This window comes from Scyliorhinus canicula, chromosome 4 (genome assembly GCF_902713615.1).
Source record: "Scyliorhinus canicula chromosome 4, sScyCan1.1, whole genome shotgun sequence".
NCBI lineage: Eukaryota > Metazoa > Chordata > Chondrichthyes > Carcharhiniformes > Scyliorhinidae > Scyliorhinus > Scyliorhinus canicula.
Window position 1 is genome coordinate 99,608,057 of NC_052149.1, and position 22,017 is coordinate 99,630,073.

Genomic DNA, 22,017 nt, shown 5'->3' on the forward strand with positions numbered 1-22,017 from the left:
AGTACACTCTCAATACACCGCTACTGCATTAAAGTACCCCTCTAGATTACATGCTCAGGTCCAGGATGGTTCAGCTCATAAGTGAGTTAGCTATCACCAAACCACAATTGACACCTAATATGTTGCATTGATAATTTTTTTTAAATAACTTTAGATTACCCAATTATTTCTGTTTCCAATTAAGGGGCAATTTAGCGTGGCCAATCCACTTAACCTGCACATCATTGGGTTGAGGGGGTGAAACCCACGCAGAGACGGGGAACAATTTAGCAAAAAGATGTATTTCTTCAAAGGAATAAAAGAGTCTTATTTAATTACAAACCTACGGTAATTACTGTAACCTTAGTCCACAATGACCAAATACTAAATAGTAGTGAAAGTATATTTAATTCTGTGATGCAATTTGGTTTTCATTACTTTCCTTTATCATTACATCAACAACTGCAGTTACATAACAACTTTAACATAGTGAAACATCCAAGTTGCTTCCCAGGATTAATGAAAAATTTGACACTGAGCACATGAGATACTAGGACAGGTGACAGCTTGCTCAAAGAGCTATGTTTTCAAAGTGGAAGGAGGTCACAAATTTAGGGAGGAAATTAAAGACTACAGGCCGAGGCAACTGGAGTCAAGGTTGCCAGCATTGGGAGTGACAAGAAATAAGGATACGCAAAAGGACAAAATGAGAGGAGTGCCGAGATGTGGGAGGGTAGTAGGGTTGAAAACGATTAGACACAGGAAGGCACTGAAGTGGTTTGAGAATAAGGACAAGAATTCTCTCATCAAGACTGGACCAAGAGACAATGTAGGTCAACAAGCACAGTAGTGAAGGATGCACAGGAAGTCATGCAATTTCGGACATTGACAGTGGAGTTTTGCACAAGCTCAGGTTTATAGAGCTTAGAAGCCATTAGGCTGGGAGTTTTCACTATCTTAGCCAAGATAGTGGAGGAGGAGATGGGCCTGGACCCGTTGGTCGCGACATTTTGGGTTTCAGAGAAGCTGGAGCACCTGGCGAGGAGGAAGGCTGATTGCATGGTGGCAAATTTTGCTGGAGTGACAGTCGGCATCGCTACCTGGGGTAGCGGCTTGGTTGGGTGACCTGTGCGACTTCCTGCGGTTGGAGAAGATAAAGTATGAATTAAGGGATTCTGCAGGGGGGTTTGAGAAAATGTGGTGGTGGTTTTGTTGGGGGGGGGGGGGGAGGGGGTGTACATTAGTGCAGACCGTACAGTTGATTTCTGGGAAGTATATTTCCCGGGGTGTTTATTTGTTGTAACCTTTTTTGATACATGTTTGTAATAAAATAAAATAAATGTTTTTAAAAGTGTTAGGCCAACGAGGAGAGCACTGGAGTAATCTGGTCTGAAGGTAACAAAACAATGGCTGAGAGTTTCAACAGAAGCGAAGCTGAGGCATAGGCAAAGACAGTCAATGTTACAGAGATGGGAGTAGGCAGTCTTTGTGATGGAAAGGATATGGAATAGAAGTTGAGCTCAGAGTCAAACACGTTGCCGCGGTTGGAAACAGGGTCTGGTTCACCCTCAGACATTGGTCTTGAATAATAGTAGGTGGTGAGGATGCTAAGCATTACTCAAAGGAATTAAGTAATTAGAAGTAAAGCTCAAAGTCATTTCATGGCATAAAATAAATATATTCATACATTTTGGAATGGGGTTCCACGGGGTCACAACCCAGTCGAGTTAAGAAAAAATATACTCAAAATAAATGCTTCTATTATCAGAATGAATGCATTATATTTTACAAGAAAATTAATTAACTTAATTAAAGAAACTGTCTTGTAGCAGTCTTGCAGACACCATCACTGGCAAAGGTGTATATCTTACTCTGGTAAATTTAAATGGGTAATTTCCAGTACAAATGTGGGCACTGGAATTTAAAGGGAAAAGATGACCAGGAGTGCATACAATCGTAGAGTCCCAAAAGTGCAGGAGGCCATTCAGCTCATCGTGCCTGCACGGACCCTGTAAAAGAGCACCCCACCTAGGCCCACTCCCCTGCCATTTCCCCGTAACCCCAGCTAACCTGCACATCTTTGGATTGTGGGAAGAAACCAGAGCACCTGAGGAAACTCACGCAGACACGGAGAGAATGAGTGTACACATTCACCCGGGTCCCTGGTGCTGTGAGGCAGCATTGCTAACCACTGTAACGGTGCATTATTAATATAGTAACAATTGAGAAATTCAGTTTATTAGTTTCAACAATGCTCTGATGTAACAAAAATGTCAATGTCAATATATTATAATCAAAAAAATGTTTTAAGTTGCCAGAAAATTGACGTATGAAAACAATTTCAAACAGTTAACAATTGGGTACAGTACCTTAAATGCAGAAGTGAAAATTTAAAGCACTCCTGTATCAAATTGGAGCTATATGCCATAATTAGAATTACTAAAACTTTACATGCTTCCCAAATTGCCAAGACCAATTTTGTATTTAACATTTTTCCACACATTTGGGAGAGCACCACAGTAAATATATTCGGGGAGACGGTGGCATAGTGGTAACTGTTACTGGACTAGTAACCCAGAGTAACGCTGTGCGGACCCATGGTTGAATCCCACCATGATAGATAGTGGAGATTAATTCAATAAAAATATGATATTCAAATCTGACAATTATCGCAAAAAACCCATCTGGATCACAAATGTCTTTCAGGGAAGAAAATTTGCCATACATGCCCAGTCTGCCCTAAATGTGACTCTTAAATGCTCTCTGAAATGGCCCAGTAAGCCACTCAGTTGTATAAAATCACTACAGAAAATTGCACAAGGAAACAAACTGGGCAGACTATCGAGCATCGACCAAAGCACTAGAAACACTGTCAGGTCCTCCTTATTAACATTTGGAGGGTGGCCTTAAATTTGGAAGAGCTAGGTCTCAAATTAGTCAAGCAACAGCCAGCATAGTCTTACACATTAAATCATACTTTACAGATAATGGATATGTCATGTCCTACCAGCACAGTAAGGAAGGAGGTGCCCTGGGTTCTCTTAACATTGGCTCTAGACCCCACGTAGTCCTCTTCCCAGATGAGAGATATGAAATTGTGCATTTCTGTCATGTTTCAAAATTTTGGTGAGCCTTCCAACTGCTCTAGAGGTTTTGTTGCTTTTCAACTGTTGAATGGTTTTCTCGACTTTGTTCCAGAAAAGGGTGGCCAAACCGGACGGAGATTGGAGGAATGGAATTGAAAGCCTTTCAGTCAAAGACGGAATCTCAGTTGAGGTGTTTTTCAAACTGTTCTCTCTAGCGAGCACCAACCCGCTATTTGATGAGCTCCCTCAATGCTTAGTTCTCAGCTCAGTGGGTCCTTGAGTGTCTTGATGATGCTGAAGAAACTATACATGCCACTGGTGCCCACAAGTTGTTGAATCTCACTACCTCATTCTCCCTACCACTTGTTTTTTATGTTACAGGGTCAAACAAGGCTATGTCATCACAGCATCCCTTCTCTCTTCCTTTGCAGCAATTTGACACCTCACTTCCAGCAAGCCACCTACAGACAGAGACAATTCATAGAACATACGTGAAAATGTTCAACCTATGCCACCTTCAACCAAAGCCAAAAAGTTATTGAGCTTCAGTATACAAATCATACTTATGTGGTGAGAAAATGAGCGACAAGTCACTGTCTACTCTTCAGTAAAGCATATTTGAAAAGAAGTCTTTCACTAAACATCCTGAAAACAAAGATTCTCTTCCAACCAGCTCCCACGGAACAACGCCTCCTTCATCGAATATGATCAATGGCGAGATCCTGAAAAATGTGGACTATTTTCCATATCATGGGAGCCTCTAAGCAAAAGCAAATATAAACAACAAAATTACTGCCTCCAAAGTGCCAACTCTAACTTTGGAAAAGAATATTTGAAACCCAGGTCTCAAACCCAAACCCAAGGTCATGGTTTACCAGGCAGCAGTGATTTCTTTTATGCTATGGAGACTTGGTCAACCTTGGTCAACCAACTGCAGGGGCTTCAAAGCACGAGAGAAGTGCCTCCAGTGTTGCCTGCACACGATCCTCCAAGTCCAATGAAAAGTGGGTCTGACAGCAACCTAACCCAACCCAACATCAAGGCACTAATCACTCATAACCAGCTCTGCTGGTCAGGACATATCATCTCTACCGCTGACACCAGGCTCCCAGGGCAACTGTTCTGCTCGGAACTTGGTCACAGCAGTAGGCTCCCAAAAGTACAGAGGAAATGCTTAATGTCCTCAAAGCAAAGGATCCTTGAAGGGATCAAAAATCCCTGCCTACTTGTGGAAATCCATAGCCTGTGACCGACCAAAATGGAGAAGGTTCATTCGGGAAGGCACTGAACATAGAAAATGTTTAAAGAACACACAGAGGCAAAGTTTAAGGCATCAAAGACAGCACACAACCCTCCAAACAATTCATCTACCTGACCCTTCAGGTATCAACCTTCTCCACTTGTGGCAGAGCCTGCAGATCAAGCTTCGGACTTATCAGTTATCTCGGAACCCATTGAACCAGATTGAACCTCAACCCAGGGGTCTGCCTAAGAAGAGAAAAGCTATAGGAAGGAGTGAGAATGATTGGCTAAGGATGATGCAAAATAAAGAAATATAAACAAAATAAAATATATGGGATGTAAGTACATTTTAATACAGATACTAGCAGGATAAGAAATAATGGAATTGGAAGCATAAACATAGAGAGAAAAGTGCAATGCAACTGGTACACAAATGGCATTGACAGAATAATTAAAAGTTTATAAAAAGGGAAAGTCGGAATAAAAAAGAAATATCAATATAGGTGAAGAAAAAAGTAATCTTCTGAGAAATTAATGCGTTTTTGGCAGAGATACGCAAGCTACAATTGGTATGAGCATTAAAGGAAACAGTGATTTCAGGATAATCTTCTGAACCGCCTGGAAAAGAGGAAGGAGAAAATCAAAAACTATAAAATTGTCAGAACTTAATGATGGTAGCTTCACATTATGGTAGACAGCAGATGCCTTATGAGCCAATAGCTTTATCCCTCCCATGATACATTTCCAATTTCTTCTCCAGATAGTTCTGTTGCTCAAATCTAATTTTAATTTTGAATCAATAGGCTGTTTTAAAGTGACAATTGGTAGCCAATGTAGTAACCAGCTAGTCTTACAAGTCAGTATTCAGCCCATTAATGGTTTAAAAAATGATTTTGAACTGAAGAGCCAATGAGCAGAGAACATGCTGAATGTATGACCTTCCACTTATTGTAACAACACAGCAAGCAACGCATATCCAACTCCATTTCAATGGTGAATACTGGTCATTGGTAGGATAGACAATTATTTAACGCTGTTACAAGCTGCATAATGGAAACACACAAAATTCCAGCAGAGTGCAGCCAAGCAGAGCTGCTGATTGGCTGTTGCGGGGAAAATTTGCATCAGTGCATTGCGGTCACTGTATCCAGAAGGTGATTTGTGAGCTGTTGTCAAGTGACAGTTAAACCCCAAACACTTCTTTCGTGTTTCCCTCCCTACCTTCTCTAACCAAAAAAAAACAATCATGCTCAGGATCCCAGCCGAGTAAAGATCAAGAAGGAGACTCGAGGGCAGGTACAAGTAGAAAGAAATTGAACCGTTCAACTTCTTTCAGCAGTAACTTCATTGAAGCCTACTCGTGACAATAAGCGATTTTCATTTCATTTTTCATTTTCAGATGGAGTGCAATCCGGCCAAATGCGAGGTGATGCATTTTGGAAGATCCAATTCAAGAGCGAACTATGAGGTAAATGAAAGCCCTGGGGAAAATTGATGTACAGAGAGATCTGCTTGTTCAGGTCCATTGCACCCTGAAGGTGGCTGCGCAGGTCGATAGAGTGGTCAAGAAGGCATATGGCATGCTTTCCTTCATCGGAAGGGGTATTGAGTACAAGAGTTGGCAGGTCATGTTACAGTTGTATAAGACTTTAGTTCGGCCACATTTGGAATACTGCGTACAGTTCTGGTCGCCACATTACCAAAAGGATGTGGATGCTTTGGAGAAGGTGCAGAGGAGGTTCACCAGGATGTTGCCTGGTATGGAGGGTGCTAGCTATGAAAAAAGGTTGAGTAGATTAGGATTATTTTCATTAGAAAGATGGAGGTTGAGGGGGGACCTCTGAGGTCTACAAAATCATGAGAAGTATAGACAGGGTGGATAGCAAGAAGCTTTTTCCCCACCAGAGTGGGGGACTCAATTACTATGGACACACACAGCTTTTTCCTTCAACTTTTTCTCCAATAGAAACTCATCTCTCCTCATTGCTTTGAACCAAACACTCTGCTATGCCTTAATGTTTTTTGCCTCTTGGGAGTCTATTACTATCCTCCTCACTATCTACTGCATTTGGGTAGTTATTTTTTTTTTGGAGGCCAAGAGTGGTTTTAATGGGTATTCACTTTGCATGCATATTTTATGCTAAATTCATGTACACACACACCACCCAAATTAATTTTATTATGAGGATTATACTTGGGTATTCAAATGTACTCGGGTCAAAGAAAAACAGAAGATGATCTTGTTCAAATTTATAACTTTATCATTCGTGTCACCCACATTTTCACATTTTTTTTTAGAGACATGAAAATGTCTCTTTGTTCTTAGTGCTGTATAATTCCTTCTCATTAATGAATTTGAATTATTTTGCTGTTTATCACAATTTTATCAATAATGGTTAATTCTAGAAAGTATTAAATTTCCTTATTTTAAATGTTGTCTATCATTTTTGTGCTGGAATAAAATGCAAATTTCGTAAATTTTCGTGTCCAGTTATTTACGCTAGATCTCTAATTTAAAAGGTATGTAAATTTTTTTTTAAACTCCGTTGGCAAGTCAGTCTTGTTTGTATAAAATAAACATACATTAGCAGCGCACATTACAACATAAAACATTAAATATAGCCTACATTTTTAACAAAAAATGTTGCAAATACCTTTTTAATGATGATAAACGGTGTCCCCAAAAACTTTACGTCTTCCATGTTTGCGCATGCGAAAGACACTACCGGCGAAACTTACAAATCGAAAAATCACCTGATTCGACAGCACCCGGATGGACCTTCCTCGTGTGCGAGGTTAGAACACGTGAACTACTACACTTTTAAAATTTATGAATGAAACGGCATTGTGTCCTGCACTTTACCTTGTTCTTCCGTTTACGCTGCGGTTTGGAATTCATCAATGAATCACAGGTAAGCTAAAGATTTCTTGAGAGATTCTTTCTTATTTTTGTAGATTAGGGTTATTTTTAAATGTTCAAACAGTTTAAATCAACCAGGAAGCTTTTGCACTCGTGCTAGAAAGGCACAGTGTGCGTTTTAAGTAGGATGGGGAAACCATTTTTTTGTGTCCAGTCTTTACGTTGTAAACTCTGTTTATAATATTTTTTTTAAAGCTTACAACCATTATTTGTGCTTTGGTTAATCTTTTTTAATCATACAAATGTTTTATATTTATTATACAGTACCTTAACCATACAATTTATTTAAAGCTAATAAAATGAATAATTAAATAAGGCAGGGTGTTTTATTTTAAGTGTAAAGATTAATTGCATCACATTATAAGTGATGCAATTAATGGCAGAATGCTTTGCGATACCAAAATTTGTACAAATTTCTGAAAGGTCAGTTGTTTCTCTAATTTAAAAACCCATCTTTAAGCAAATTTGATAATTTTGAAATTTTAGGTCAAATGTCACATGTTGGACCCATAATTAAATTAACTACCCATTTCTGAGTCTCCAGTTGTAAACTTGGACGCTATGTTCCGTATACCCAAGTTCGGGTCATTAAGATAGATAATATAGAGCAGTGACCCAACACCAAATTGCCACTGCAACTTGTAGACTCAAAAAAACACCATTCGCCACTACTCAGTTATTACCGCTTTAATTCTATGGCAATGTGTTTGGTTTAAAGAATGACCTACACTTTAAACATTACCTACTGTGCTCAACCTCACCCCTCCCCTTCTGTCAGCAGCAGAGAGCCATCAACCACCCCATCCCACAAATTTTCACTTTGGGGTCAGACAAAGTCTGTGGCATTAAAATAAGGTCACACTGGAAAACGGTTTGGGAAGTGTAGCCATCTAAGATGGACACTGGGCTACAAAATGGAGAACTGCTAAGGCTGCAGGGAAAAACAGTCTTAGTGACGACAAGCAGTTTGCAGAAAACTAATTTGCATTCTGCACGTACAGAAACCAGTTTTTGGCCAGGTGCAGAGTTTCAGCCAAAGGTGCAAATGGAAACAGATCTGCATAGTAATGAGGTGATCCAGATCCAGACCCCGCACAATAGAAACATTTAAGTATCAATGGATACTTTTGCGTAGACGCCCAGACAGAATGGCGCCACAGCAACCAACACAAAGAGCCGTAGGGACCGCCCCACCCATCAAGGAACGACCCTCAGATTGGGGGGTTTGGAAGATATCGATTGAGAAAGGCCCAATCGATACCTGGCAGGTAAAAGAACCGCCCCAAGGGGGCACGGACTTCTAGGACCTATAAGAGTAGACCCCGCACATGGCTCGGTCTGTTGTTGCTCCGGCTCTGCTCTGCTTTGCTCCGGCTCAGGACTGCTTGCTACATCGCATCCTGACTCCAGTTTCATCACCAGCCGTTGAGCCATCAGCCATCGAACTGTAAGTGCCAATACAACGATCGCTACGTGATCCAGACCTTGCTAGATCTTGACAACTTTACGATTCAGAGAGTTGCAGACCAAGAACGGGACGAAGGCCTTGTTCCCTGACCTTGCCTGTTCCTGTCTAGATAAGTATTTAATTGTTTAGTATTAGAAGTTAGTCTCTTTAGCGTATGCATGTGTATTTATTATATTTGTTATAATAAACACCAATCGTTTGGACTTACTAATCGGTGTACAGATTTATTACTTTGAACCTGACCTTGATATACTTGTGACGGTGTCTCAATACGGCACCTGCCGACTCCGAGCATAATTACACATACAGAGCCATAGCAGTGTTAAGCACACGGCCTTTAAACGGAGGCGTGTTAATCACACTCCAGTAAAACGAGCAACAGAAGCACGGTCCTATAAACTACAATTTTGTGAACAATTCGATGGTACTTGATCAAACACCTCTTGAAAGTTCATACACATCAACTGTACAAATCTCATCAACCCTCGCCATTACTTCCTTAATGAACATAGGTCATCAGATATCTGCTCCTGTATGAACAAGATTTTACTTCTAAAAATTTCATTTAAACACTTTCTGCAATAACTAATTGACATAATGTCTAAAATATGACTATAAGCACAATTTAAACAAAATTAAAAGTTAAAATATTATATATTCGGTAACATGGTCTATCTATTGAATAATACTTCCATTAAATTTCAAATGATGATCTCCAGCTCACCAAAATATCTGGCTTTATTTCTGATATTATTAACTAAAACCACTAACTTAGCTCAATTAAGACTGTACAGTTTCAACATTTATGATATATTTAATTTCCTAACATGTATCAGTATTGTTCAGCTGAAAACATTTCTACGGCAGAGCCCTGGCCAACGGAGACTTAGAATCATAGAATACCTACAGGGCAGAAGGCCATTTCACCCATCGAGTGTGCAACGACCCTCTGAAAGAGCACCCTGCCCAATCCTCCATCATATCCTCGGAAACCAACCGAACCATTGGACACTAAGGGACAATTTAGCATGGCCAATACACCTAACTTGCACATCTTTGCACTGTGGGAGGAAACTGGAACACCCGGAGGAAACTCACGCAGACGCGGGGAGAACGCACAAATACCACACAGGCAGTCACCCGAGATCGGAATTGACCTGGGTCCCTGGCGCTTTGAGGCAGCAATGCTAACCACTGTGCCATCATACCACCCCATTTATACCTGCAAGGTCAAAAGCAACCCTGACTCCTCTACTAAATTCCTCAAGATGCCTGACCTGGAAAAATACATTCTTTATCCAAAATCCATAAGAAGTGGAAGGTACATCACATGACTTCCGAGCTGCCACAACCTGTAATATGACCATGTGCAACTTGTTGCTTGTTCTGGTTGAGTGCGCTTTACACTCAATTGGCTCTGTTTTATTACTTAGCTCTAGAGTCGCCAGGTATCCTTATGATACCACCACGAGGTTCAAGTTCAGATCAATGACTCAATACACCAATTAGTAAGGTTCAAATCAAGACACGTTTATTAATACACAGTTAATCGCTACTCATGCGTATAATACTAAAGGACTAGGCTATTCCTACCACTAACAGGCCAATACTTATTTGGATAAGGGACCCGCTGGGCCAGGGAACAATGGCCTCTTGCTCGATCCTGAGTCTGCAGGCTTCCAGCTGGTATGGACTAAGGGGTCAGGAGCATCTATCTCATAGCGTGCATTGACTTAACACTTACTTGATGGTGCAGCAGTTGGCCAGGCCTCTCCTTCTTATGGTCAAGTTCTTCGAGAGCTGCTAAGGTGTTCTGCTGGGAGGGCCGGCTAAGATAGTGAACTGAACTTGGGACCTGTCTTTTATAGGTCCCAGGGGCTTCGCGTCCTTTTGGGCGGACCACGAGCTTACTTCCAATCGATTGGATCCCATACCAATCGATTGGTTTGAATTCCCCAATACTGGGGCTGTTTCTCGATCGCTGGGCGGTTCTTTCTGGCTTGTTTGTCTCCTTTGTTTCGGACTCCCGTTGGCGCCGAGGAGTCTGACTTGCTATTGAGTGTCTTAAATGTAGCTAATTGTTGTAGCTATTGTTCCCGGGGATCGCTCATCAATATGTATAACTGCTGGTTTCAGTGCTGTCTGCTTTCTTTGCAGGCAGAGTACACAGGAAAAGTCTGCAAACTGCTTGTTTCTCTAGGATTGTCCAATTTCCCTGCTGTCTTTGTGTTTCTCCATTTTGTGTGGGGAAGTGGCCAACTCGGGTGGCTACGAACTGAACCAAGCAGCCTAACATTCTACCAGCCAACAGATAGCAGCAGAAAGAGTTCTATCCAGGTAAATTGCCTAGCCCTCCTACATGGTGTACTACTTGAACTCCTGGATCAGGGCCTATAATTCATCTCTGCGTGCATTCTTCCATCATCTATCTGCTCACCTGTGGAAGACAGATCACCCTGCAAACAGTTTCAGCCTGCTAACCTCTGAAAGAATACACCATTTGATTTTTGACTCTGGACTCGCATTAAACCATAACTCTTATTTTTATTGTGGTCTTGCCCATATCCCTCTTTTATTGTACGAGTGCAAAAGGGCAGGCATTGCAAAACCCGTTCCATGTTGTGTGTGTGTAAAATAAACCAACCCTCTCTCTGCTAATTATAGCTGAACTACCATTTTCTGGCTTTAAGTCTTACTTTGATGCCCAACAATTAATTCACAGATATGGTCTTCAATAAGGAATGCCATTGAAATGCAATACACTCAATGCCTGTCTAACAAGCAAGCCATTTAAAAACTTCTCGCAAATGAAGTCTGAAGTAATTAAAATAAACCAGCATCTGGGCTACCTAAAATTCAAGGGACCATTCTTAAATACCATTCTTCACTGACAGTACAATAAGAATAAAAAGCATGAAAATGCATTTGAAGGATGGTGTGAAACATTGTGTGGATACTGTGAAAAATATAGGGATACCAAATAAACAATCTAATTTTACAACAGATAACGATTGAAAGGACTCATAACCTCATTGTCATTTTACATACGTGTGCGCATGATAATTCAGGTTGCGCAACAAGTTAAATCATCACAAGGTTGCTCTTCACCAAGCATTTTACCCCTGGATTGCACATTAAAGCAACATCTAGCTTAAAGGATAGAGGTGGCATCTTTTTTGGTAAAAAAAATTAACCATGCTGCACTGAACTCAAATACCCTTTTTATAACTATATTAATCAATTTCTCTGACCAGAGAGACTAGGAGTCTGAATTACAATGGCAGGCTAAATTCTACTCTAGTTAGTACATGCAGATTTGAACAGTCAACTTCTGCAGTGCACCATAAAAGAATGTAGAGTATTCTGAAAGCCAACTGCAAGCAATATAGGTGGCATCAAATCCTGTAAGAAGTTCACAATCTTGCACACAAGGGAACATAGAGCTGTAAAATTTGGTCAACAGTGCCACCGAAGCCAAAGTTGCAAAAAAATGAAACACTGTTCAAAATTTTACAGCCTATCTCCCAGTTTGCTTTACAAATCTGACTCGCAGGGTGAAATCTGAAAATCACTGAATGGTGAATATATTGTTATCCTTGCAAACTCAAATTGAAATTTTTAAAAACGAATCAAAAATGAATAGTGAAAAATAAAAATTACTTACCCCAAGGGGGCGGCACAGTGGTTAGCACTGCTGCATCACGGCACTGAGGACCCAGGTTCGATCCCAGCCCCAGATCCCTGTCCGTTTGGACTTTGCACATTCACCACGAGTCTATGAGGGTCTCACCCCCACAACTCAAAGGTGTGCAGGCGAGGTGGATTAGCCAAGTAAATTGCCCCTTAATTGGAAAAGATTTCCAGTCAGAGGGATACGCCCACATCTGGCCGAGTTACATTGTCCCATTGAGACTTAAACTGTCAGTGGGAATACATAGGATGGCCCGGTTCAGCAAGGATGATTCAAGATCCATTATCTTTTGGGGCACTCCTGTCTGACCAGCTATCAGTCGATTACAGGGAGAGATAGGAGGGTGCAGAGAAAGAGAGAAAGAGGGGGTTGTCAGAGAGAGATAGAGAGAGACGCAGAGAGAGAGAGAGAGAGAGAGAGACGCAGAGAGAGAGAGAGACGCAGAGAGAGAGAGAGAGAGACGCAGAGAGAGAGAGAGAGACGCAGAGAGAGAGAGAGAGAGACGCAGAGAGAGAGACGCAGAGAGAGAGAGAGACGGAGAGAGAGAGAGAGAGACGCAGAGAGAGAGAGAGAGAGAGACGCAGAGAGAGAGAGACGCAGAGAGAGAGAGAGACGCAGAGAGTGAGAGAGAGACGCAGAGAGAGAGAGAGAGACGCAGAGAGAGAGAGACGCAGAGAGAGAGAGAGAGACGCAGAGAGAGAGAGAGAGACGCAGAGAGAGAGAGAGAGACGCAGAGAGAGAGAGAGAGACGCAGAGAGAGAGAGACGCAGAGAGCGAGAGACGCAGAGAGCGAGAGAGCAGAGAGCGAGAGAGCGAGAGAGAGCGAGAGAGCGAGAGAGAGCGAGAGAGCGAGAGAGAGCGAGAGAGCGACGCAGAGAGAGAGCGAGAGAGCGACGCAGAGAGAGAGCGAGAGCGACGCAGAGAGAGAGCGAGAGCGACGCAGAGAGAGAGCGAGAGCGACGCAGAGAGAGAGCGAGAGCGACGCAGAGAGAGAGCGAGAGCGACGCAGAGAGAGAGCGAGAGCGACGCAGAGAGAGAGCGAGAGCGACGCAGAGAGAGAGCGAGAGCGACGCAGAGAGAGAGCGAGAGCGACGCAGAGAGAGAGCGAGAGCGACGCAGAGAGAGAGAGCGAGAGCGACGCAGAGAGAGAGCGAGAGACGCAGAGAGAGAGCGAGAGCGACGCAGAGAGAGAGCGAGAGCGACGCAGAGAGAGAGCGAGAGCGACGCAGAGAGAGAGCGAGAGCGACGCAGAGAGAGAGCGAGAGCGACGCAGAGAGAGAGCGAGAGCGACGCAGAGAGAGAGCGAGAGCGACGCAGAGAGAGCGCGAGAGCGACGCAGAGAGAGCGCGAGAGCGACGCAGAGAGAGCGAGAGCGACCAGAGAGAGCGCGAGAGCGACGCAGAGAGAGCGCGAGAGCGACGCAGAGAGAGCGCGAGAGCGACGCAGAGGGCGAGAGCGACGCAGAGGGCGAGAGCGACGCAGAGGGCGAGAGCGACGCAGAGGGCGAGAGCGACGCAGAGGGCGAGAGCGACGCAGAGGGCGAGAGCGACGCAGAGGGCGAGAGCGACGCAGAGGGCGAGAGCGCCGCAGAGGGCGAGAGCGACGCAGAGAGCGCGAGAGCGACGCAGAGAGCGCGAGAGCGACGCAGAGAGCGCGAGAGCGACGCAGAGAGCGCGAGAGCGACGCAGAGAGCGCGAGAGCGACGGAGAGAGCGCGGAGCGACGGAGAGAGCGCGGAGCGACGGAGAGAGCGCGGAGCGACGGAGAGAGCGCGGAGCGACGGAGAGAGCGCGGAGCCACGGAGAGAGCGCGGAGCGACGGAGAGAGCGCGGAGCGGCGGAGAGAGCGCGGAGCGACGCAGAGAGCGCGAGAGCGACGCAGAGAGCGCGAGAGCGACGGAGAGAGCGCGAGAGCGACAGAGAGAGCGCGAGAGCGACAGAGAGAGCGCGAGAGCGACAGAGAGAGCGCGAGAGCGACAGAGAGAGCGCGAGAGCGACAGAGAGAGCGCGAGAGCGACAGAGAGAGCGCGAGAGCGACAGAGAGAGCGCGAGAGCGACAGAGAGAGCGCGAGAGCGACAGAGAGAGCGCGAGAGCGACAGAGAGAGCGCGAGAGCGACAGAGAGAGCGCGAGAGCGACAGAGAGAGCGCGAGAGCGACGCAGAGAGCGCGAGAGCGACGCAGAGAGCGCGAGAGCGACGCAGAGAGCGCGAGAGCGACGCAGAGAGCGCGAGAGCGACGCAGAGAGCGCGAGAGCGACGCTGAGAGCGCGAGAGCGACGCTGAGAGCGCGCGAGCGACGCAGAGGGCGAGAGCGACGCAGAGGGCGAGAGCGACGCAGAGGGCGAGAGCGACGCAGAGGGCGAGAGCGACGCAGAGGGCGAGAGCGACGCAGAGGGCGAGAACGACGCAGAGGGCGAGAACGACGCAGAGGGCGAGAGCGACGCAGAGGGCGAGAGCGACGCAGAGGGCGAGAGCGACGCAGAGGGCGAGAGCGACGCAGAGGGCGAGAGCGACGCAGAGGGCGAGAGCGACGCAGAGGGCGAGAGCGACGCAGAGGGCGAGAGCGACGCAGAGGGCGAGAGCGACGCAGAGAGCGCGAGAGCGACGCAGAGCGCGAGAGCGACGCAGAGAGCGAGAGCGACGCAGAGGGCGAGAGCGACGCAGAGGGCGAGAGCGACGCAGAGAGCGAGAGCGACGCAGAGAGAGCGAGAGCGACGCAGAGCGAGCGAGAGCGACGCAGAGAGCGAGAGCGACGCAGAGAGCGACGCAGAGAGCGCGAGAGCGACGCAGAGGGCGAGAGCGACGCAGAGGGCGAGAGCGACGCAGAGCGAGAGCGACGCAGAGAGCGAGAGCGACGCAGAGGGCGAGAGCGACGCAGAGGGCGAGAGCGACGCAGAGGGCGAGAGCGACGCAGAGGGCGAGAGCGACGCAGAGCGCGAGAGCGACGCAGAGGGCGAGAGCGACGCAGAGGGCGAGAGCGACGCAGAGGGCGAGAGCGACGCAGAGAGCGAGAGCGACGCAGAGGGCGAGAGCGACGCAGAGAGCGAGAGCGACGCAGAGAGCGAGAGCGACGCAGAGAGCGAGAGCGACGCAGAGGGAGAGCGACGCAGAGGGAGAGCGACGCAGAGGGCGAGAGCGACGCAGAGAGCGAGAGCGACGCAGAGAGCGAGAGCGACGCAGAGAGCGAGAGCGACGCAGAGAGCGAGAGCGACGCAGAGAGCGCGAGAGCGACGCAGAGAGCGAGAGGGACGCAGAGAGCGAGAGGGACGCAGAGAGCGAGAGGGACGCAGAGAGCGAGAGGGACGCAGAGAGCGAGAGGGACGCAGAGAGCGACAGCGACGCAGAGAGCGAGAGCGACGCAGAGAGCGAGAGCGACGCAGAGAGCGAGAGCGACGCAGAGAGCGAGAGCTGGACGCAGAGAGAGAGAGATAGACACAGAGAGAGAGAGATAGACACAGAGAGAGAGAGATAGACGCAGAGAGAGAGATAGACGCAGAGAGAGAGATAGACGCAGAGAGAGAGAGATAGACAGAGAGAGAGAGAGACGCAGAGAGAGAGACGGAGAGAGAGAGAGAGAGATGCAGAGAGAGACGCAGAGAGAAAGGCAGAGAGAAAGGCAGAGAGAAAGAGACGGAGAGAGAGAGAGACGCAGAGAGAGAGAAAGTAAATGCTGTTTAGGACTAACCCAATACCAGATCCCCGGTATTTATCAACCCTTCCACATTTTCTACCATTAAAAAAATCAAAGAAATAGAAGGAGGGCATTATGGCCCAATGGCATTATTGTTCCATTGCAGATCTCCAGTTTCTACTGTGGAATATTTGGGACTACTCCATAACTAAATCGGTACAAACTGAATGGAAGAATGAAGGAATTAGGTTTCCCAAATATCTTCGCTAATGGAGCACAAAATGGGAATTTACCTCACTATTTCAAAATAATAGGATGTAATTTAGGCGCTTAAAGCTAGCCTCGCTTATACTATCAGAGTACTGGAGCTGTTTGGGATCATCCATCCATTCAAAACAGGATTAGCGTTAGTCCTAAACTTGTGTTTGGGAGTTAGGTACCTGCTTTAGTTTTTTTTACATTAAAAGCCAACATTGAAACATTGTGCAAAAGCTATGAGGCTGTTTACTGAGTATTTGTTGAGAAATGGAAGAGAAACAAATATATGGATAATGAGAAATGAGAGGGGATGTGGTGAATTAAAACTGTGTTTTTAAAAATGAAAGAATGAAAATGAAATCATATCAATTGACTTTAAGGGACAAATCTGAAAGAATTGATAACCATCATAACAAAGGTCTTTAGTTGACTTGGGCTGTCACAATGTGCACAATGCAACACCTTTGTGAGAAGTCATTTTTCCTCATCTCGGGTTTAAACCTGTTACCCATTATCCTAAAACTATGACCTCTCGTTCTAGATTACCCCACAAGGGGATGCATCCATTCTACTTATACTTTGTCAATACCTTTTATCACCTTATATACCTCTATTAGTTCTCCTCTCATTCTTATAAACTGGAGAGTGTATAGGCAGGTATAAACCGCTCAATCGCTCCTCATAAGACAAGCTCCTCATCTCTGAAATTAATCTAGTGAATCTCCTGCACTAAAAATCTTTTCTGCCTTTTTTCACATTTCCAATATTATTTTGTTTCTGAATTATAAGTTTTATGTCTTTTTAGCTTAATTTCCTGGCTTTCGTACTATGCCTTTATTTATAAAGCCCAAGATCCCACATGCTTTATTAATCTGTCTTCCAAAGCACCCAAAGTATGTCTGTTCTTTCGGCTGCGCTTTATAATTGGACTATTTACTACATGTAGCCTCTCCTCGTTTTTCCTACCATGTCAGATATGTTCAAACTCCCTGATTGTAAACTTTGCAAACCATTTTAAGCATGAAGTCTTTCTAAACAATGCGTGTATGTGTTTGATGCTAATTTCTACATAATTCTGTAACTGTTTTCCAATAATAATCTTTATTAGTGTCACAAATAGGCTTACTTGAACACTGTAATGAAGATACTGTGAAAATCCCCTAGTCGCCACACGCTGCCTGTTCGGGTACACTGCGGGAGCATTCAGAATGTCCAATTCACCTAACAAACATGTCTTTCGGGACTTCTGGAAGGCAACTGGAGGAAACCCATGCAGACTCTTCATTTGTTACTTCACAGAGTTGCAGAGTCAATGCAAAGTCTTTTCTGTCCCTATTACACCACTTACAGGGGTCAAATATAACAGCTAGAAATAGGACATGCTACACTGAATATCACTGCAATCAAATAGTTACTCCTGTAAATAAGAGACTAGACTGTATTCAATTTCCTAAGCAGAATCAGTTTTCTACAATTAATAGTCTCTGCATAATTATCCTACATTGGGGAAAATGCCCAAATTTTGAAAAATCTATGTGGAAATATTAATGCAAGATTGCTTCTCCAGCAAATGTTGAACATTCTAGTTTACACAATATAGTTTACAGCAACATCCACAACTGTACCAGAGTTTTATTTAGACCAAATAAAGCAGATATAACATCAGAAAATTTAAAGTGATTTTTTGTTCCTCATTTGCTACACATTAAAAAAACTAATTTTCTATAAAAACAGATAAGACTGGTTACACCTGGTCACAAACCTGTTTTCAATGGACTCATTAAACCTTTCTGTACATTTCATTAAGTACATGATTTATCAGAAAAAACTAAGATTGAATTTCCTAGTCAAAATTTGCATTCAAAAAATCTTGGATTAGAAATGTAAGCGGAAAGATTCTTGAAGCTTTTAGACAATGAGAGTAAAATACATTATTTGTCTGCATTGTAAACAAACTATTGAATACTAAAGATTTGCAAATTTATATTTTTTTTAATTACTTTTTTGTTTTGGTTTTAGCTTCTCAGCTAAATAAATTTCACATAACCACAAATGGCATTTATTTGACCATCACCTGATGAACTGCTGGTCTACTCAACTGAGAGACCAAGTATTTCTATGCTGCAAAGAAAAATCTAAAAGATCGCTAAGCTTTTTCTTTTCTGGGGGATCTGGAATGAGATGTGGCATACATTTAGGGATAATGTGAATTTACCTTCTTTCTTTGCAAATCTTTCCTGATCATATCTGTTGTATGCTGCTGGAATAGGCTGTTTATTTCGCAGTGCTGGGTCCTGCAACGCATAAAATTAGACTTACTGTGAAGCATGAATTGTAAAATTACTTCTTTCTGAAATGCAAAATACACTTAAAAAAAACAGAAGTGGAAGTCATTTAACAACTGGCTGTAATAGAGATAAGCAAGGATCTACTGAAGAAATGTACAGCGGTGGAGATTCGGGTATTAAATATGAACTGCATTTTTAAAACTTAACTATCTGACATGATGAATAATAGATTGCAAGAGACAGTCGTGGTATAGAGTTGTATAGGATATAAAGGAATTAGCTAATCTTTGTGGACGCAAAAATCATTACCAGAATAGTTAATGTGTTTCCTCGGTCAAATGAGTAATTTGGTTAATTTACTTCCAATGTTTATTCTATAATAATATCTTGCTGCATTTATCTTTTATTTTCTATCAAGCTGGGTTACAGTATTTCAAATGGGAAATTGCCAATACTGTAGCAGCAAAGTCTCTCAGTACTATTACAGCTGAGAAGCAGATTGCATCCAAAAGATACATTATAATTACAACTGAAATCATAGAACCTTACAACATAGGAAGAAGGCCATTAAACCCTTTGTGACTGTGTCAACTCTTGGAAGAACTGTCCAAATTGGACCCACACTTTTTCAGAACCCTGCAAGTCCTCTTCAACTACATGTCCAATTGTCTTTCGAAAGTTACTACAGAATCTGATTCCACCACTCTTACAGCAAGTCCATCACTGATATTAACCTGTGGGAAGAAATTTCCCATTTCCTGCCTAGTTCCTCTGACAATCATTTTAAAATCTATGGCCATTCATTGCAGACCCACTTACCTAGTAGTCACAATTGTGTTGGGAACACGGCAGCCAATTACCTTGAGGAAATAGTTTCTCCCTACTTACTAAATCAAAACCCCTCATAATTTGGAATATCTCTTTTCAGTCCCCTTTAATTTTCTCTAATCTGAGAACAATTTAGCTTCTCCAATCTCTCCATAAAATTAGTACCTCACCCGAAGTATCAAACTGGGAAAGAAGCCCTACAGCGCAGAAGGAGGCCATTCAGCCAATCGGGTCTGAACCGACCCTCCGAAAGAACATACTACCTGGGCCCAATCCCCAGCTCTATCCCTTCCTAACCTTTGGACACAAAGGGGCAATTTAGCATGACCAATCTATCTAATTTGCATATCTCTGCACTGTTGGAGGATACCGGAGCACCCGGAGGAAACCCATACAGATACTGGGAGAATGTGAAAACTTCACACAGACAGTAACCAGAGTAAGAATCGAACCCGGGTCCCTGATACTGTGATGCAGCAGTGCTAACCACTGTCTGTGCCATCATGCTGCCCAAAAAGCTCCTCTCTACCCTCTCCCAGGTCTTAACTGAATTATTTGAAGCACTGAGTACAACACTGAGCAGATGCACTTCAAGCAGAATTCAAACACGTACAGAAGAAACACGCCAGACATGGAGCTCAGTACCTTAAAATATGATTGAGATGGCCAAGTGATTTGTACAATTACTGGAAACACTTCACATATTAGTAAGCATCTGCGAACGAAACAATTGCTATGTCCTTCCACAACCACAAGACATCTCAAAAGTACTTTACAGCCAATTAAACACTTTTTGCAGTAGTCACTGTTGTATTAGGGAACACAGCAGCCAATTTGTGCATAGCAAGCTCTCACAACAAGTGTGATAAAAAGCAGATAATCTGTTTTGTTGATTCAGGGATAAATACTGGTTATCGCACCGGGGATAATGCCCCTGCTCTTCATCAAAATAGTGCCATACGACCTTTTACATCTATTCAAATGGGCAGGCAGGACTTCAGTTTAATGTGTCATCAAATAAACAGCAACTCTGACAATGCAATACGGCACTCACAGCCTTGATTATTCAAGTCCTCACTCAATACTCAAGTCCTGGAGCAGAGCCTGAACTCACAACCTTCGGACTCAAGACACCACAGTGCTACTATTCTTCTGAAGATGGTGCAGATCAAGTGCCAGGACATCAGATCTGGCCCACAATGAAAGTTAAATATGACACCCCTGTACTAGAGTTCAAGGAAAAGTATTCTGTTTAAAATATTACATGATGAAGGTTTTATTATCACTTACTGTTGTTAGCACTATATATTGCCTAATAAAAGTGGTCTATACAAATTACAAATTACTCAGTGATACTGTACGTAATTTTGTAAATCATGCTGAAAATTCTTACTTAAGCCTATTTTTTATGTTTTTCAAATAAAGGTCGTTTGTACTTTTCTGTAATTCTGATTTAAATTTTCTAAATTTGGGTGTGAGGAGAAAGGGTTTCAGGTGGGGAGTATGCAATCTCTTAACAAAAGTTCCGAGAAACATCAGTTCAATAAGTCAAGCACAATATATTTTACTCCTCCTTAAAGGAGAGAGAAATAATTCTTCTTACCGGTTGTATTACGTTCTGTGGGGGTCTCTGTTCCGGTGCTCGTCCTTCTTCCCTAGCTTTTACCGACTGTAAAATCGCAAATATGTTCTTCGAAAAATTCTGAGGGATGGAAAAAAACAATCAGCACTGGAAATTTTAAATGTGGGGAATATAGTCGCATGACCTGTTTTGTTCATACAAAACTGATAACTGTGAACGCAGAAGAATGATCAACAGAAAATATAGTTCAAATTCGCACAATTAAGAATTAATCTGAACTTCATTATCTTTCAACCTACATACTGCCATCTTTTGTGCAAAAGGAATGCCAGAATTTGGCCAAGCACCAACTCTCAGATATTTCTTCCTACCTGCCAGAGACCATGACCCCACCAATGAATATCAAGCTATTGTTTCCAGGATTGCCACTGACCTCTTCTCCTTCAGAGATCTTCCCTCCACAGTCTCCCACCTCATAGTCCATTGATCCAGAATAGTCCACTTCTTCCTCCTTCCCAAAATCCACAAACAGGACTGTCCTGAAAACCTATCGTTTCGGCCTGTTCCTTCGCCACTGAATTTATTTATTCCTCTATTTTTTTCTACCCTTATTCAGTCTCTTCCCACTTACATCCATGACTTCTCCTACATTATTCCAACAATTTCCAATTTCCTTGTCATAACCACTTCTCCAATACAACTCTCTTAACATCCATCTCCCACCAGGATAGTCTGAGGGCTCTCTAATTCTTCCTTGAACAGAGGCCCAAAGGAATCCCCTAACACAGCCATGCTACTCCTGATCTGGCTGAACTGATTTGCTCATTGAACAATTTTTCCTGTATCTCATGTCCTCCAAAAGGTGTTGTGATGGGCACTTGCATGGGCCCCAGATATGCAGGTCTTTTTGTGGTGTACGTGGAACATTTCTTCTCCCAGTGTCACCCAGGCCCGTCACCAATTCTTTTGCCAGTTCATCAATGACTACATCAGTGCCGCTTCCTGCTCAGAACTTCTTCTAATTTCCACCATTTTCTCACCTTCAC

At 43.7% G+C, this 22,017-nt stretch overlaps 1 protein-coding gene across 2 annotated transcripts in view; it reads right to left on the reverse strand.

The window, feature by feature from the left end:
* The window catches only part of cdc73 (cell division cycle 73, Paf1/RNA polymerase II complex component, homolog (S. cerevisiae)), a 435,381-nt gene that overhangs the window by 344,056 nt on the left and 69,308 nt on the right, over positions 1-22,017 (reverse strand). For both annotated transcript variants that reach the window (XM_038794882.1, XM_038794881.1), the window contains exons 8-9: positions 20,993-21,091; positions 18,489-18,567 (exon numbers count right to left, since the gene is read on the reverse strand). In XM_038794882.1, the coding sequence (XP_038650810.1) occupies positions 18,489-18,567; positions 20,993-21,091 (178 nt within the window). The remainder of the gene's footprint in view (positions 1-18,488; positions 18,568-20,992; positions 21,092-22,017) is intronic.